The 17,675-nt window shown below is 44.5% G+C and overlaps 4 protein-coding genes across 6 annotated transcripts in view; 3 read left to right on the top strand and 1 right to left on the bottom strand.

The window, feature by feature from the left end:
* Positions 1-3,698, bottom strand: part of mpnd (MPN domain containing) — a 5,131-nt gene extending 1,433 nt beyond the window's left edge. The window contains exons 1-9 of one of the 2 annotated variants that reach the window (XM_019896697.1): positions 3,333-3,698; positions 1,927-2,123; positions 1,598-1,819; positions 1,413-1,515; positions 967-1,045; positions 794-890; positions 598-670; positions 439-515; positions 182-350 (exon numbers count right to left, since the gene is read on the bottom strand). In XM_019896697.1, the coding sequence (XP_019752256.1) occupies positions 182-350; positions 439-515; positions 598-670; positions 794-890; positions 967-1,045; positions 1,413-1,515; positions 1,598-1,819; positions 1,927-2,123; positions 3,333-3,336 (1,021 nt within the window). In that variant the 5' untranslated portion in view covers positions 3,337-3,698. The remainder of the gene's footprint in view (positions 1-181; positions 351-438; positions 516-597; positions 671-793; positions 891-966; positions 1,046-1,412; positions 1,516-1,597; positions 1,820-1,926; positions 2,124-3,332) is intronic. The other variant, XM_019896698.1, reaches the window with a different exon arrangement.
* A 648-nt stretch (positions 3,699-4,346) lies between these two features.
* Positions 4,347-9,442, top strand: mutyh (mutY DNA glycosylase). The gene is made up of 15 exons (XM_019896696.1): positions 4,347-4,612; positions 4,749-4,879; positions 4,963-5,002; positions 5,077-5,150; positions 5,229-5,270; positions 5,352-5,423; positions 5,579-5,692; positions 5,763-5,860; positions 6,299-6,443; positions 6,746-6,833; positions 6,903-7,085; positions 7,689-7,837; positions 8,101-8,250; positions 8,617-8,667; positions 8,819-9,442. Exons 1-15 carry the CDS (start codon positions 4,507-4,509, stop codon positions 8,954-8,956), a joined length of 1,581 nt encoding a protein of 526 aa, XP_019752255.1. The 5' UTR covers positions 4,347-4,506; the 3' UTR covers positions 8,957-9,442.
* Positions 9,443-10,048: 606 nt separating this feature from the next.
* On the top strand, positions 10,049-14,460 carry LOC109532073 (elongation of very long chain fatty acids protein 4-like). 2 transcript variants are annotated; one of them, XM_019896701.1, is made up of 8 exons: positions 10,049-10,174; positions 10,261-10,324; positions 11,481-11,668; positions 12,401-12,481; positions 12,618-12,674; positions 12,868-12,982; positions 13,362-13,489; positions 13,952-14,460. In XM_019896701.1, the coding sequence occupies exons 2-8, from the start codon at positions 10,267-10,269 to the stop codon at positions 14,114-14,116; spliced, it is 792 nt and encodes a 263-aa protein (XP_019752260.1). In that variant the 5' UTR covers positions 10,049-10,174; positions 10,261-10,266; the 3' UTR covers positions 14,117-14,460. The 2 variants fall into 2 exon arrangements, with proteins under 2 accessions (XP_019752260.1, XP_019752261.1); XM_019896702.1 differs by having other exon boundaries at positions 10,053-10,174; positions 10,264-10,324.
* A 1,152-nt stretch (positions 14,461-15,612) lies between these two features.
* LOC109532074 (elongation of very long chain fatty acids protein 4-like) overlaps positions 15,613-17,675 on the top strand; it is a 6,324-nt gene continuing 4,261 nt past the window's right edge. Inside the window, exon 1 of the mRNA XM_019896703.1 lies at positions 15,613-15,830. Within this exon, the coding sequence (XP_019752262.1) occupies positions 15,773-15,830 (58 nt within the window). The 5' untranslated portion in view covers positions 15,613-15,772. The remainder of the gene's footprint in view (positions 15,831-17,675) is intronic.

Here is a 17,675-nt window from a genome sequence, read left to right as displayed (position 1 = left end):
GGGGGGGGGGCGGATAAAGATAAGATAAAGATATGAATTACTGCCAGAACATTTCATTGTTTTACCTTTAGTATATTTTTTTTTTAACAAGTGCTAATATCGGGCCAATTAAATCATCCGGCCAATTAATCGGTCAGGCCCTAGTTGTAATATCCAAAAGAGTCCCGAGGCGCAGGTGTACCGCAGATGACGCCAAGGCACGGCTGGAAGCCGTTGTTGGAGCCCTGCAGCCTCAGCTGGTGGTCCATCTGCGAGTCGATGTCCTGCAGCGACGGCAGGGCCGGACCCCGAGGGTGACTGTGGTACCAGCCCACCAAGGACAAGCCGCGCATGAACAAGTTCTGGCAGATCTGGACATGTCATGGTAAAAAAAAAGAAATAATAATAATTATGTGACTTTTTTTTTGACAATTCTGTGTGTGTAGTTTTGTGCGTTACCTCCTCCTCAACAACGGAGGCAGCATCTCTGTCCGCCAGTCTCGTTCGACAAGGAAACGCCCGTAAGACGGTCAGCACTAAAAACAACACAAAAAGATTTGAAGGATGCACCATTATCATGATTCTTTTTTTTTTTTTAACTTCTCGGGTCAAACTTACATTGTGTGTTGGTGTCCCACCGTCCTCCCAGGTATCCCACCACCTCACTTGTGGTCAAGTGGCAGTGGAAGTCCTCAGGAGGAAATGCAAACAGTGCGTGTGAGTGACGGCGTTTGTGTGCGATTGTTTGAGCCCACCTCGAGTGTGCCCCCCCCCAACCCTCCAAACGTTTTTAGTGTGCCTGTTTGCGCGTTACCATGAGCAGCAGCACGTTACTGGACACGGCCACGTTGAACGGCTGGAACCTGTTAATGGCCGAAAAGGCTGACAGCTCCACCAGCGTGTGAGGGTCTCTGAGGATGCAAGGTCACCTCGTTAGTGCTCCCCGGAGGACTCGCTAAACTTTGACCAAGGATGACTTTTAAAGACCTGGAAGCGTCCCTGGTGCCCAGATTGCAATATCTGACTGGGATTCTTTCCCGGTCCGTTCTCCTCGGAGCCAGAGCATCTGTAACAAAAGTTTTTTCAAAAAAATCCAAATTATTTGGCCTACTTACAGTCTGTTATACGGCAGTATTCAGTCATGTCTGGCATCTAGTGGTGAATGGTGGTACTACAACATAAAACGACAGCCTGCATCTTGGCAGTTTGGTACCCGTGAATTTGCATTTGACTGATTTTGATGCAAAGCTAAAGGCCGAGACTTTATTGCATGTTTATGCGGACACAAATTTAAGTATTTTTTTTATTTCCACCCTCTTCCTTAAAAACTAACTAATAAGTCAAGTTACAGAACTTCCCGCCAGCCGTCCCTGAAATAGGAAACCGTTTGCTGAGGAGCAGAAGGGAGATTTACAGAGGTGGGGGCGGAATACCGTGTAATCCTCCAGGTTTGTTGTTTCTGTTCTTCTCTTCTGCTTGTATGGCTGATTTCCCTTCCTCTTCATCCTCGTCATCATCTTCCTCGCTCACCAGGCTCTGACGTCGGCAAAACAAATAATGAGATCGTCGTGACCTACACTGAAAGACAGCTTGCGATTTAGATAACACGTTTCCTCACCATGTCTGCGCTGGGCTGGTACTTGTGCAGCCAGGTGGTCTTGTATTGGGCCAGTTTCTGCCCGCGGTAGCGCACCGACGCCCAGCCGCAGCCGGACTTCTTGGCCGGGTTGACCAGACGCTTGCAGTGGGTGGCCCAGGCGCTCGGCGAGTTGAAGATCTGACCCGTCTCCACCCAGCGGATTTTGCCGTCATTCAGCAGGTCGCCGATGAAATTCTTACCCTAATGTAAGGAAGCGTCGGACACGGTAACAAACACGATCACGGCGATGAAGCCATTTTTAGCAGTTAAAAAGACTTCAGGCCCACTGTGACGTGCTATTTTCTTACCAGGTAGTGAATGGCCAGCACGCCATCGCCAGGTTCCACCAGGCCGTCCTTGAGGAGCACCCGCAGCGTGATGCCTCGCCGCGTGAGTAGCGAGCCTCGGCCAGAGCTGGAGCGCAGGTCGGCCTCCTCGCCGCCGCTCAGCTCCTCCTCGTCATCCTCGCCAGCATCTTCCACCACCTGAGGCGAGCCGGGCACCTCTGGGAAGAACACACACACAGTAAATAATGTTACCATCTCACCTTTTACCAGTGGTGGGCATAGAACTATCCAACTATTATAAACTATATTAGCAATGGGACCATTTCTATAACCAAGCAGATTTCGAATCCGTTCTAACAGGGCCGATGTCAGCATTTTTCCATCCTGTGATTGGATGGTCAGAGCAAAACATGTTACAGCCAACTTCAGCTAGCAAAAGACAACAAGCAGCAGGTTGGTAAAAACTGACCGATTCCAAATAGAGGTTTCAAGCTCTTGCCATTCCCAGTTGAAATTTACTGTCAAAGTAAACAGTGAACAGTTACACCCTGCATATGCAATGCAAAATGTTATAAACAGCCTATAAATAGCATCTATGACGGTATTATAATACTTCGAAGCAGTTGAATCACACAATATAACATGAGTCACCGGGGAAATAGTCTTTATCCTCTTTGTGAAAAATGATTGCAGTTTACCGAGTCACTTCGTTGTAAAACTCGTCTTTGTTTGCGTCTGTATGATATTATATTGCCTCCGGTGGCCGAGGCGCGCACACCAGAGGGAGTATAAAGACTGGAGCGGATAAATGGCATTTCCATTCATTTTAACAGGGAAAGATGATTTTCAACGAGAGTTAAAAGAATTAGCTATATTTTATGCTTGCACTTTTTTTCAGGTCAAAAGTTTACATCCACAAAAAGGCGTTTATAAGTTTAAGTACGTTTTAATATGTTTCGACGTATTTAAAGAATGGGGGTTCTACGATGTGTTTTTTTTTTTCCATTTTTTCTCCCCAACTGCGCGTGGATGTGGAATTTATCCCCCGCGGTAAACGGGGGTTTATCTCTAGTTACTGTTGACCAATTGTTTTAGTTTTCTGCATAAAGATTTGGTTGCCAAACTGTGAAGTGTCAAATAATCTACTTTAATGTCTCACTGAGAAAAGCCTTCTATTGTGGCTGCTATATGCTAAAGTAATAGTAATGCCCCCCTGTTTGTGTTTTCAGGGGGAAAAACGACCCCCAAATGGCGCGTCTCCGTTTACTGTCGCTGAAGTACCGCTGCTAGTCAGCGTTTTTGTTTCCGCGTTCCGCCAGGACACGGTTCCCCCTCGACAAGAAAAGCGGCCCGCTCCCCTCCGTCCTTTTTCGTCCCCCGCAGCCTTGGGATGACAATTAAAGCCCACTTTCATTCATCCTCCTCACCCATGATGGCTCCGAGGGCGCCGGGAACGAGTCGCTCCAGCTCGGGAAGCCAGGCCGCTTGAGCTTCCAGTCCGGATCGAGGTTTTCTCTCTCTCTCGCTCCCGGTCGAAGATGTGCCGTTTTCCCCCCTGCTCACGGTGGCTCAGGCTGTTGAAAAGCTTAAAATGAAGGCTGCGCTGTGGTCGTTTCCTTGTGTTGCTTTAATGTCGGCTCCCCTCCCCTTTCTTTTTCCTCCTTGTCACTCTCTCCCTGGGCGCCAGCTGCCATGCCGACCACCACCCACCTCCCCCCGGGAGGCTTTTATCCACTCACATTATTATTAACATTAAAACACCCCACGAGCGGAGGACAACATTAATCGTGCTAATTATTGAAAAGACATCAAGAATGTAAATAGTGTCGCGGTATTGGGGGAGGAAAAGAGAGAGACTTGTAAGTGAAATGTAAAAAGCACGCTGACTACCGTGGGGTGTTTTTTTAAGCGAGAAAAGTGTTACACGAAAAGTTTATAAAATTCCACATTGTTTCAAGACTGTTTGTATCCGCGGCACGGTCGGTGTCTTTTGGGAGGAAAAGCTCTTTTCGTGGACTTTGCCAGCAGAGGGCAGCAAAGTGCTAGTGTCGAACGTCGTTCATTCGAATTTTTTTTTCTAGTAGCAGCACGTAGTTGTACATGGCTTTTACAGAATGAGCCTGAGACTTTTTACATGCAGTTGGATGACAAACAAGCCGCCGTCTGTGGTAGTTTGAATGTAATTATTCGGAGAAATCGATTTTATCTTGATGTTCTGTATTTGCCAAATGCCCTCATTTTATTGTCTTTTTTTAATTTGGGGATGTTTAATTTTAGACCCCCATTTAGAGAAAAATCATGATGCTGATGACAGTTAAAATCCCAAATCTTTTTTAAATCATATTTGCATTGTATTTTGTACAATTGTAGACATTTATATGTTGAATTAAACATTTGTTGACTTTTATAACCTGTCAGTATCAGGTTTCGTTTTTACCGGATATGACGTCTCGTCAAAAGTGGTCCCTCGCAGTTGATTGGAGTAGCGGCGGTGAGGGGGCGGTTCTTTAAAGTCGCGCGAGTGGAAGTCAATAATCAACCGTTCCTGCTGAAAACAGTGACGGGAAAAATTAAATAATCGCTTTACACGGCAGTTTTCGGATGTGTGCGTTACGTTTAACGATGCGTCGGCTTAAGAAAGAAGCTTTAGAACCGGTGGAAAACGTCAAACCGACGCGGAAGAGGCAGCGGACGTGTGAAAAAGACGGTAATAATAATACTAATAATGTGACAAAATATGATTAAATAACAGCACACCGGCTTATATCGCTGTTCATTGAAATGTTTTTTTCCTGCCCTAACCTGCCGTGGTATGTTACATCGTGCTGACTTTTCTCCTGCAGAAGAACCCACGGGTGCTGATTTGCCCACCCCCTACCACACATTCTGTGAGCCTGCTAATGTTGCCTATCTGCGAACTCATCTCCTCAGCTGGTACGACCTGGAGAAGAGAGAACTCCCATGGAGGACTCTGGTATGAATTTGGCAATTTTTGTAAAACACTACAGGGGGTCCCTCGTGTCATGTACTAACTACTCCCTTGTGTTACTCCAACAGGCACTAAGAGAGCCCGATGTCAACATAAGAACATATGCAGGTACGCTAAAGGTCGTCATTGCATTATGAAGCTGCCAAGACTCGCTTGAATGTATTTGTCGTTTCCTGTTCAAGTGTGGGTGTCTGAGATCATGCTGCAACAGACCCAGGTCGCCACAGTTATGGACTACTACATAAAATGGATGAAGGTACACATTTTAGTCAGTGTGTGGTTAGACAGTATTATCAGTTTGTTGATGTTGTAAAGTTGTGTGAATGTGTTCCAGCGTTGGCCCACGGTTTCGGATCTTGCGGCTGCGACACTGGAGGTGACCACTATCACCTCAGATCTCAGTTTTTAAAAAAAATACATAAAATGAATTGAGACTATTGATTTTATTCATGGGTAGGAGGTGAATCAGATGTGGGCGGGCCTTGGCTACTATTCACGGGGGAAGCGTCTCCATGAAGGTGCCAAAAAGGTGAGTCATGGGCACCTTTTGTCACATTAAGCAGCATCTTAATTATTTATATTGCTCTGCATTGGTCAAATGGTGCCATCGTAAAAAAAAAAAAAAAAAAAAAGGTCTAATGGACAACTGGTTGTGTAATGCCATTGGTGCTTTTGTATGTGCAGGTGGTGTCGGAGCTTGGGGGCCAAATGCCTGACACGGTGGACGAGCTGCTGAGACAACTACCAGGAGTGGGCCGCTACACTGCCGCAGCCATCGGCTCCATCGCGCTGGGCCAAGTCAGCCATCATAGACGCACACCTGAATGCCCTTTCATGGCAGGAAATAACAACATCGCTCATCGCCTAGGTCACAGGAGCCGTGGACGGGAACGTCATCCGCGTCCTGTGCCGTATGAGGGCCATCGGGGCCGACTGTACAAGTTCTGCAGTCACAGAGGCCCTTTGGTGAGTAAATCAACTCTGTCAAGATCTCTGGAAATTCAATCATTACAAGCAGCCTGTGTGGTTGATCACAGTGATAGTCACGTTAAATCTATTACAAAGAATGAACAAAAGAGAGATAAGATCACAGAGAGTGTTTAAATTGAAGTAGAAACAATGACATCACGTATGTACATACACACGCATGCATTCGAGCACACACTACTAAATACTACTACTACTAAATAGCATGCAAATAGTTTATTTTTGTCAAATATATAATTGTTGCACTGCTAATTCATTGTAAATTATTTTTCCATCAAAAGTATGTTTTCGTTGTTGTTGTTGCTATTTTATAGAGACTTAAAGGACTGTTCAGACTTTTGAAGTATCATTAAAGTAAAAATGTTTAGCATCAGGCCAAAAAAAATGAATGGTTCTTTCTTGTCTGTTGTCCTTCAGGGCTCTGGCGAATACGCTGGTGGACCGAAAGCGACCGGGTGACTTCAACCAGGCTATGATGGAGCTTGGGGCCCGAGTTTGCACCCCAAAACGACCCCTGTGCGAACAGTGTCCTGTACGCTCTCAGTGCCACTCTTACCGTAAGGTACAATCAAAATTACTCACACTTTGGACTGAAATAGAAGGCAGCCGGTCGCGAGAGCATGCGACGGTCCCACCAACACGCCCGGTGTTTGTAATACCCACGATTCACCAAAATCAGCCGCGAAAAGTTTGACGGTAGTTCCCCTTTAATGCCACAGATAGGGCCAAGGTGGGGCACACGCGGCACTTGAACATTCAGCGTTGGCGTGTCAACTTCGGGTCAAGTCAAGCTCGTTAGTCTGTTGGTAGAATTTCAACCGGTACCTGGAGGAAATGATGCTTGCTAATCATTTTTGTGTGTAGGTTCAAGCCAAACTAGAGCAGAATTCCAAGAGGCTGTTGGGGAAAATGGACACGAAGCCGGCCAAACTCCCAGACATTGAAGACTGCAGTAAGTCATCTTCTTTTCTTCACACGGGACTTGCCATCATTTTTTTTTTTTCTGGCATTTCTTGCTCAGGTGCCGATGGATTATGCCCACTATGTCCACGCGAGCCTTGGGATGAGGAGTTGGGGGCTCAGAACTTCCCGAGAAAGCCCGCTAAGAAGCCTCCCAGGCTGGAGCGAACCTTGACATGTGTGCTGACTCGGCGCGGAGAAAGAGGCGAGGAGGAGTTCCTGCTCATGCAAAGGCCAAATAAAGGTTGGAATTTTGTTCCTATGTGGATTATGATTCTCATTGTGCATTTTGATTGGAGTGCAATCGCCAATGTCTTTGATCCATTCCATCAATATCTATTCTATTTTCCGCACTAAAAGGCGCACCTAAAAGCCTTCCATTTTCTTAAAAGCTCACAGCGCCTTAAAATCCGATGCGCCTTGTGTATGGTCATTACGGTAATATTTCGACCTCCAAAATGTCTCCTTGCTCGGGACATGCTGACAACACAGAGTTCAAACTTAAGGCGATCGGTTACGCAGTTGAACACGGAAATAGAGCAGCGGCAAGAGAGTTCAACGTTAACGAGTCAATGTTATAACTTGCTGTGAACTGTGTCGCTGCTTTATTAAGTAAGTTTTACTGACATCTGATCATTCTGTTGGTGTTTCCTTGAGGGTAGCTTCATCTAGTGGATGCATTGTAGATTGCGTCTTATAATGCGGTGCGCCCAATGTATGAAAAAAAAAATTACAAAATAGGCCATTCATTAAAGTTGCGCCTCATAATCCGGTGCGCCTTATAGTGTGGAAAATACGGTATGTGGTCTTATATACATTTGCCCCCAAATCCATGTGGTTTTGTCAGGTTTACTGGCAGGCTTGTGGGAGTTTCCTAGTCTTTTGTTGGAAGAGGAGGAGCGGTCTGAAAAGAAACACAAGACGGCGCTGTGCACGCACCTCGGCAAACACTTGCGAGCGCCGTTGATTGATTGCTCCCTTCAGTACGTGGGAGAAGTAAGTGCTTGAAATTTAACGCTGTTTTCTCCAGGCTTGAAAGCTCCTTTGAATTTTGACCATGTGCTTGAAAGCCATCAGAATGACTCGGTGTCCAAATGAGGTGGTCTTAATTCATCCTTTAAAATGAATTCAATTCAACTAGGACCCACCACATTATTTTGCATCTCTTCATATTTCCGAAATGGAAAAAATGAATCCACTGTTGGTTTTGATTTCCCACCGCAGATGCTTCCCCTGAATTTGTTGCCCTGTCATCACAGGTGCTTCACATCTTCTCGCACATCCATCAGATCTACATGGTTTACGCTTTGCACCTGGGAGACGCCGAGGCGCCTCCACCGACAGGAGACCTGCGCTGGATCAGCAGGCCGGCGCTGCAGGAGGCCGCCGTGTCTACGGGAGTGAAAAAGGTCACAATATATATTACAGAAATCCACAGACACAGTCAACCCCCTGCATATTTGCACTTCAGCACTTGCAAATTTGCCCGTTTGCAGGTTTTTAGTTGGTGGAGAGGAAGGAGGGGCTATCCAACGAGGTCACATGAGTAGTTAGTTTGACAGTGAATTATTTTCCTTTCCCTTTTTTTCTTGAAAATCAAAGCACAAAAAAAAGAAATCAGTCGAACTGTGGCTAGTAGCTCGAAAAACTATTAAATTGCGTCAATTGTATCTTAAGACACCACTGTATTTGTACATTGTATCCTGGGAATATTTTTTTACATTAAACGATTGCCTTTATTAAAATGTACCTACCATATGTCATCTTCTGTGCAGATTGTGAAGCTTTATGAATCTGCGAGCCTTCAGAAGGAGCGGAACTCTCCAGTAAGTATTCTTCCGCTCCTGGCTTGTTGGAAGCATTTGCTTTAGCCGAGCGTGCAATTTTCAAAACTGAGACGCTGCTATGAAAAGCCACCAGAAGCTCTTGATACTGCCTGTGATGATAATAATAATTTGCACACTTGCCTCACTTTAGGATGCGACTAGGCAAAAGGACGACGATAAGAAAAGACCACGCGGCACAAAGAAAGGCAAGCTGAAGACATCCAGTAGAAGCAACAAGCAACTGTCACTCTCCTCCTTCTTCAGGACCACGAAGCAAGAACCTTGCTGAATGTTTCACATTTCTACGTTCTGTACACAACGGTGTACATGTACGCCGACCGTTTAGAAAACCTACTTGGCGATTTACTTACATATAGGCCGCTAACGTTGAGATTCCACTTGACGAATATAAACGTCCACGGGATTGAACGAGTTAGTATCCAACTTTCAATTCTGTAAATTACTCCCCACCCAACCCCGCCTCCGTCGGTTTTTTTTTCCCTAAATGACTAATTCCCATGCAAAGTTTCCAAGTTCCTAGAATTTTTTAACCCTCACGACAGGATCAAACAAATCACAGAATTTCTGTATTTGTAGATGTCTAAAACGTTTTTATTGCGATATATTATTATGTCAACAATACCAAAGGTATTACAAATGCAGCAACAGAATCAAGGCACACACATATTCAGAGGTTTACTTAATTTCTTTACATTCTCCTATGTTTTATCATGTTTTTATACAATAGTGTTATTTTTCTTTTATTAAAAAATGGACAAAGTGGTGGTGTTTTTTTTTTGGGGGGGGCTGAGACCCATTTATGAAATGTCATTTCGTTTCAGTGGGGAAAGCTGATTTGACATGAGTACATTGAGTCACGTACTCCCCAACGTAAGGGTTTTGCGAGTTATGAGGAGGATCCGACCAATGTATAATGTTGTAATGTCTAAAAAGTTTTTCCATATTTTTTTTAACTTAAGTGTTTTGCCATATGCCCTGCTTCTAACGCTGGTGAGAAGAACGAGGACAAAGAAGAAGAAGCCGATGATGTCTATCTACCGAATTACAGGTCGAAATCATTAGAAAAACATGAGCCAGGTGTGCGTGTCGTCGATTTAGAGAAGCAGTACGAGCGTCGTACTTCGAAATGTACGATACAGAAACTGAAGGAGTCGATAAAGGCTAAAAGGCCAAACAGTGTTGAAATCATTTTAAACTGCTTGAAAATGTGCCAGGTACCACTGTACTTTTTTGAAAGACTCCTCGATGTCTTGAGTTTCATCTTGCTCGTGCCGTCAGTTTTCAAACAATGAAAAGAAAAGAAACAGCGCCCTCCAGTGTACAGTTTGTGTGTCCTAACTTGACTTTTTTTTCTCGGCATGCAAAGAATGCGGACGGACGCGTGTTGGTCACGTTCCTTTCCATTGTTGCGCTCGAGTCTTTGGCGGCCGCATAATGTGCTGCTCTGCACAAGGAGGAAGAGCAACGGCCCCCAACCCGACCTGAAGTATGTAACCTCGCTCACGCGGCGGTCCGCCGGAAAATATTTCAAATGTTCAAGATTTTGATGACGTCTTTTTGGCGTATAACAAGCAGGTGATGACGTCCGCGTGGGAAACGATCTTGTCCGTCCACCAGCACATCGTCGACCATGGCGGTATGTCCGTTTCACTCTTTTTAAGGCAACAGCAAATTTGTAGATTGTTAATACAGGTTTAGTTTTTGGAAAACTTTTGCGTTCTTACTGTTCAATACTAAGCGTGTCGGGTGTATTCTCCTTTGAAACCTGCTAGACGTGTCGAGTGAATGCCGGCATTGTCTCTGTATTTTTGGTATTTCATCTCGTGTCACATTGTTTGGCCCCTCCATGTGACTAAATTTCATGTTCAAATTCTTATTTTCATTTTAAAAGCCCGGTTGGTCACCTCATTAGGTACATCGAAGTCCGATATCAGCATATCGAGCAGGCACCTTTGATCAAATTGTCCAAGACCTCTAAGTCATTAAATAAGACAGTGGTCCATGGCATTAAAGCACTACTTTTGTCTCAACAAAACTTCAACGTGCTTCCTTGGCACCAAAGTTGGTGGTGAAGCACTTTGTCGAAATGAAAATCCTCAATTGACTTCCATGTAGTTCCGCAGCACCAAAAGGGCAGCAAGGCACTACTTGTGTCTTAATCAAGGACGCCCAAGTCCGGTCTTTGAGAGCCCCTATCCAACCCGCTTGACATATTTCCCTCCTCCAAGGCACCTGATTCAAATCAGCTCATCAGCAAACGTTCCAGAAGCCCGATATCGATCTTGATCATTTGAATCAGGGGCGTCGGAGGAAAAAAACATGTAAAATAGGCTGGATGGGAGTTTCTTGAGGACCAGACTTGGGGATGACATTCAAACGTTGCCCCCACCCTTCCCCAAAAAATCGTTTTTAGGCCCGTTTTTTCCTCTCTGTTGAAAAGTTAAATATGTAAAACAGAGAAATATTCCGGCTCTTGTTCATATCTTCATTGTTATAAATGTTAAGAGACCAAAATAATTTTTTTTTTAAATTTATCACATTTTTTTAAAAATTATTAATAGGTCGATTGATCAGTTATCTGAATTTTGTACGACTGAATATCGCAATAGGCATCGGCCCCATAAATTCGTATCGGTGATAACATGAGAACTTTAGTTTTTTTTAAATTTAAATACAATGTCAAGAATTTTTTTGGGGGGGGGGGCAACATTTGTTTTGACTTCGCTTTTACTCACCTTGTAAACCTGTCATCTACCTTTATTTATTTTATCTTATTTATTTTTATACTCCAGACAAGAGAACTGACCCGTGGCCGCTGGTCTACTCGCCGATCCCGGTCACGCTCATCGTCCTGATGTACCTGGGCCTGGTCTGGGCGGGGCCTCGGCTCATGAGACACAGAGAGCCCGTCGACCTCCGGGTGGTCCTCATCTTTTACAACTTGGCCATGGTGGGCATGTCGGCCTACATGTTCCATGAGGTGCGTCAAACCCTCTTTGCTTTTTGGAATGTGTGTGAAGGTGAGCGATTGCCGCCGCAGTCTTGGTTCTTTGTCATCTGTCGGGTACATTCTTGTTGGCATGCCTCTCGTACGGGGGTCGGAAACCTATGGCTCGCGAGCCAGGTGTGGCTCTTTTGATGATTGCATCTGGCTCACAGATAAAACAAAAAATTATTTTCTCGCTTGTTTAGTCCATCCATCGATTTTTCACTGCTCATGTCCTGTTTTGGGCTGCAGTTGGCGGCGGGAGCAATTTTAATTGGATGATATTTGCCTATTTTAGCCGTTTGCTTGGTCAACAGGTAAACGCCCCCTTTTGAATCAGCCCGCTCGATCATTTGCTCAAAGCTAATCCTTCGACGAATAAAATGGCGAAAAAAAAAAGATGCATGGTCGACTTCAGGACGAATGGCCTGAAGGATTCACCTTTGTGGAGAGAACGGGTTCTGCGGTGTGTCTCATTTGCAATAACAAAATACTATACGATGAAACGGTCGAATGTAAAGCGGCACTTTGACACGCGTCATGCTACGTTCGCATCAAAATACCCTGCGGGAGACCGCAGAAAGGAAGCGCGCAAGCCACTGAGCAGGGTGCAAGCCAGCCAGCCGCAATTCCGCGTATGGATCCGGCAAGTTGACGATAATTCCGCTCGCTTTGCTGGATCCAAAAAGTCCAACTGTGAAAATTCTCGTGTGACTTGTCTCGCAGTTCTTGGCCACTTCCTGGCTGTCCAACTACAGCCTCCTGTGTCAGCCGGTGGACTACAGCAACAGGCCGCTGCCCATGAGAGTGAGAAATATTTTGGCGGAAAGCGTCTTGGAGTGTCTCCAAAACCACGTCATACGTTTCATGTATTAGTGTTCATGTGTTAATGTTATGATTGTTATCATAATGTATATATTTTTTTGTTTTGTTTTTTTCAAAGATGGCTCGGGTCTGTTGGTGGTTCTTCTTCTCCAAAGTCATCGAGCTCAGTGACACGGTATATAGATCCACTTTTCTCATAGCTTGTAAACAGGCACCGGGGCACTTGCCAGTGTGTGTGTGTGTGTGTGTGTGTGTGCGTTTGGGGGGGGGGTCATTGAGAAAGATCTTTTGTTCTCTTGTCTGTCGCGTGTCATGAAGACAATGTCCTTTCTCTGTGGTGGTGGTGGTGGTGGTGTGGGGGGGTGCAGGTCTTCTTCATCCTGAGGAAGAAGAACAGCCAGCTGACTTTCCTTCACGTCTTCCACCACGCCACCATGATCCTCAACTGGTGGTCTGCGATCAAATACACGCCGGGCGGACAGTGTAAGTCGACCTCTGCTTGCGGCAATGAAGTCAACCCAGAAAATTTGACTCTTCGTAGGGAATTTGAATGAATGTTTGTATATATGGGAAAATTTATTTTTTGCATACCTCTGATCAAAATAATCAAATTTCATGCAAGTACACCGCGGTACCTTGACTCGGACGTTTTTTTCCCGGAAGCACCCACACACTTCTATGAAGTCAGAAAGTCCTCTATTTTTGTTTTTTGGGTGGATTTTGGGTCGGGTGTTTTGGAGGGTGAGCCCTTTGACCTCTAACGGTGAAAGCAAAACAAAACATCAAATCTTGAGTGGTTTTCCTTTGGACATTCACGTCGCTTCCGTTCACCTGCTAATAGAATCACCATGTGGTGTTGCAGCTTTCTTCATCGGCCTGCTCAACACTTTTGTCCACACTGTGATGTACTCTTACTACGGCCTGGCTGCTCTGGGCCCTCACATGCAGAAGTACCTGTGGTGGAAGTCATACCTCACCTGCCTGCAGTTGGTAAGAAGGAACAGTCTTGATCCGTGTGTCTTTTTTTTTTCCCCCAAATGGTCATCTGTGGAAGTTGAGAAAAGTAGCAAGTCTATTTTGACAAACTACAGAGTAGAAGGTACAGATACAGAGCGGCAATTCTAGTTGTTCTTTGCAGAGGATTAATAATATATGCCGGGGGGGTATTGTTGTGATGATTGTATGTCTGCGGGCGATTTGCATTGTTTGATAGCTTGAAGCTAAGCGGTTGTTAGACACACAAATATGCGGATTTTCTGTGTATCTGTTTTCAAATATAGGGAGTGAAATAAAATGTCATCAGAAACATAAAAAAAAAATAATTCAGGTTGACTACAAATAACTGAAAACTCTACCGAAGTAACTATCGGCCAGAAGAGACCAAAAAACACCAATAAGTAAGTGACACGCAATGCAAAGAAATTGACGCCAGCTTTCATTCTGCCTCGCCAGCTGCAGTTTCTGCTGATTATCACGCACACGACCTACAACCTGTTCACCGAATGCGACTTCCCGCTCGCCACCAACATTTTGGTGGTGCTTTACGCCATCATCCTCGTCATCCTCTTTGGGAACTTCTATCGCCAGAGCTACCTAGACAAGAAGAAGCGGAAGTAAGACGGGTTCAGATTTGTCCAGCGCTGTTTTTTTTTGTCCACTTGAAAATGTTTACATCCAATCACACACAAGACATGTTGAACCGTGTTTGTGCGCAAGTGTGTGCATACTCGCCATTGCCACAAGAGGGCAGCGCATGCCCATATTGGATTAAAAACAACTCGGAGGTGCTGACATGTTTCATTCATATATTTATTATTTCTTGAATGGAGAAAATGGCAAACATTGTAAAGTGTGTTTTGAGCAATCTGTACATTTCTACACAGAGGGTTGGTGTGCTTTGCATTACTGGACCAAAGGAAATAAAAACCCCAAGCCCACAAAATCAAACGGAGGAATGCAAAGATTGTTTCCCACTTGTTATTCAAACAACACAGCAACACGATATGTTTGTTTCTGTGCTTCGGTCTGAAAACAGATGTCCCATGAAAGACGATGTTTTTTAAAAAAAATGAATGAGAGGAGACGTTCACACTGTCACGATATGCTAACCAAGTCCATTTTTTTCTTTCTTTTTGGTCAGTAAAAGTGATTGAGAGAATTTTGAAGGCTCGCCCCTTCTCATGAAGTTTCCAGTTTATTTATTTCTTTGGGATTGTGCACATAAATCAACACAAAAATAAACCTACTTGGCATAAATGCTAGTTTTCAGCCTAGTCCCAAGGCAGGTTTCTATAATAGCATAGTGAGACACAAAACTTTAAAACCACGATGACAGAAATAGGAACCAAATGGGTAACACCACAAACCAGGACAGACTAATTACTTACAGCAACAAACTTGCTACATCTTCATTTATGTAGCGCTTTCACAAGAAAGAAAGCGCTTTACAAAACAGTTAAAATCACATTTCGTGACACCAAGACGCCACCAGATGGCGCCAAAACAATCTATTTTAAAGAAGAAAACAAGGCCTGCTGAAGATTTTTCCTTTCCGTCACCCATCTACTTTTTGTCACTTTTTTTTTAACTCTTAATATGGGAACTTTCAGGAGGGGCGATTACTCGTGGTTTTTCAGCATTTGCGGCAGGCTGACGACACGTGGCCCGAGGCCGCGCTCAAAGCGACCAGTATGGAAGAGTGCGCCCTCCTCTGGATTGGAGTAGAATTGGCACCCCGCGCCACCTTACAGATCCTGACTCAAGTTGAAGCCTGGAAGACGCGCACACACACACAAACAAGACACAGGGAGAAAACGAGTACCCTGGGCTGAATGGAAACATCATGGGATGGCTCACCTGCGGAGCCCAGAGAGTTGCTGGCTGTCGTGGAAGCCAATTGTGCTGATGGGGAAGCGTCGATTTCAGATTTCAAATTCACCCTCACACAGCCCACAGAACTGGCTCCCGATGATGTCATCTTCCGACTGGTTTGGTATGAGCTAAACCGTTTGACACGCAACACATCATCTTGTACGGTTGGCATCCTAATCTGACCGTTGTTTCTTTTTTTAAGTCATGCAAAGAATGCGGACGTTTGTTGGTCTCGTTCCTCTGCATTGTTGCACTCTAGCGTTAGCGGGCGCCTAATGTGGAAGCGCGACGGCCCTCAATTTGAAGTTCGTTACCAATCTGGCACGGCGCGTCGTCGGAAAGTGTGTCAAATCTTCTTGTCGATTTTGATTGGGTCTTTTGGGGGTGCGTGACAGCCAGGTGATGACGTCCGCGTGGGAAACGATCGCGTCTGTCCACCGGTACATTGTAGAAACTGGAGGTAGGTATATTTCCCTCTTCCAAGCGCAACAACTAATACATCCATTGTTGATACATGTTTAGTTTTCCTAAAACTTTTACTTTCATATTGTTCAAATGCTAAGTTTGTAGTGCCCTCTTTGAAAGCTGCCAAAACCTGTCGCATGAATGTCGACGTTGTCTCTGTCTTTTCAGTATCTCATCTAGGGTTCGAATGTTTGTTTGTCCTTTGCATGGGACTACATTTAAATTAAACTCCTTGTTTTTGTTTGAAAAGGTCCATCGGTCAGCTCATTAGGTACATCGACAACCGATACCAGGATATCTAACAGGCAACTTTGATCAAATGTCAAAAACCTCTCAATCACTAAATAGAACAGCTGTCCATGGCGGCAAAGTACACCTTGTGTCTCAATGAAACACACTAAGATCCCACAGGGTGGTGGTGAAACACCGAGTTTGTCTAGAGGAAACCCCTCAACTCATTTCCACACAGTTCCTCAGCACCAAGATGTGATGACATGGCGGTAATGCACTTTGTCGAAGCGAAACGCCTCAATTTGAAATGTCGTTATCAAGTATAGTAAGGTGTTTTAGCAGAAATTTTTAGCTGAAAAAAACGACCATGTATAGTAAGGCATTTTTAGCCGGAAAAAAAAAGACCATGTGTAGTAAGGCATTTTTAACCAAAAAAAAAAACAAGCATGTATAGTAAGGCGTTTTTCGCCCCAAAAAACGACCATGTATCGTCAGGTGTTTTTAGCCCAGTCCAGGTCTCGGCCTTCATCTGCGAAGCTTGCATGTCAAGCTTTTTTGCGTGACCTGTATATGAAGACCTTTTTGGGTTGTTACTTACGAGCTCAAAAAAAGCAGCGCCACTCTGGTCAACTGGTTACTGTGTCCGCTTTCCAGCGCAGAAGTGAAGGGTTCAAATCCAGGTGTCGGCCATCATCGGCAGAGTTTGCATATCGAGCTCTTTTTTGAGCGACCAGGTATGTAAAGACCTTTTTGGGTTGTTTCTTATGAGATGGGTAGAGCAGCGCCCCCGTGGTCCACTGGTTCGGGCGTCAGCTTAACAGTGGGAAGATCCAGGGTTCAAATCCAGGTCGTGACCATTGTCTGCAGAGTTTACATATATAATAAGGCTTTTCTGATGACCATGTATCGTAAAGAGTTTTTAACCAAAAAAAAAAGTCCATTCATAAGAAGGCGTTTTTAGCTGAAAAAAACGACCATGTATAGTAAGGCGTTTTTAGCCGAAAAAAATACCATGTATATTAAGGCGTTTTTGGCCGAAAAAAAACGACCATGTATAGTAAGGCGTGTTGGACCGAAAAAAATGACCATGTATAGTAAGGCGTTTTTAGCCGAAAAAAAACGACCATGTATAGAAAGGCGTTTTTAGCCGAAAAAAACGACCATGTATAGAAAGGCATTTTTAGCCGAAAAAAACGACCATGTATAGTAAGGCGTTTTTGGCCGAAAAAAAAGACCATGTATAGTAAGGCGTTTTTGGCCAAAAAAAACGACCATGTATAGTAAGCCGTTTTTGGCCTACAAAAACGACCATCATGTATAGTCAGGCGTTTTTAGCCGAAAAAAAACGACCATCATGTATAGTAAGGCGTTTTTGGCCGAAAAAAAAGACCATGTATAGTAAGGCGTTTTTGGCCCAAAAAAACGACCATGTATGCTAAGGCGTTTTTGGCCGAAAAAAAATGACCATGTGTAAGGCGTTTTTGGCCCAAAAAAACGACCATGTAGACTAAGGCATTTTGGGCCAAAAAAAACCCGACCATGTATTGCGAGGCGTTTTGGGCTGAAAAAAAACGACCATGTATAGTAAGGCGTTTTTAGCCGAAAAAAA

The sequence above is a fragment of the Hippocampus comes genome, unplaced genomic scaffold (genome assembly GCF_001891065.2).
Source record: "Hippocampus comes isolate QL1 unplaced genomic scaffold, H_comes_QL1_v1.1 scaffold22, whole genome shotgun sequence".
Classification (NCBI taxonomy): Eukaryota; Metazoa; Chordata; class Actinopteri; order Syngnathiformes; family Syngnathidae; genus Hippocampus; species Hippocampus comes.
This window is presented reverse-complemented; position numbering and strand designations above follow the sequence as displayed.

What these genes read in the sequence shown, in the direction of transcription:
- mutyh (XM_019896696.1), top strand. Translation starts at nt 4,507, where the DNA reads ATGTGTGCGTTACGTTTAACGATGCGTCGGCTTAAGAAAGAAGCTTTA. An exon ending in CAACATAAGAACATATGCAG is followed by an intron (nt 5,003 to 5,076) that starts GTACGCTAAAGG and finishes TTCCTGTTCAAG; the next exon opens with TGTGGGTGTCTGAGATCATG. An exon ending in ACTACATAAAATGGATGAAG is followed by an intron (nt 5,151 to 5,228) that starts GTACACATTTTA and finishes AATGTGTTCCAG; the next exon opens with CGTTGGCCCACGGTTTCGGA.
- LOC109532073 (XM_019896701.1), top strand. Translation starts at nt 10,267, where the DNA reads ATGACGTCCGCGTGGGAAACGATCTTGTCCGTCCACCAGCACATCGTC. An exon ending in GCACATCGTCGACCATGGCG is followed by an intron (nt 10,325 to 11,480) that starts GTATGTCCGTTT and finishes TTTATACTCCAG; the next exon opens with ACAAGAGAACTGACCCGTGG. An exon ending in ATACACGCCGGGCGGACAGT is followed by an intron (nt 12,983 to 13,361) that starts GTAAGTCGACCT and finishes GTGGTGTTGCAG; the next exon opens with CTTTCTTCATCGGCCTGCTC.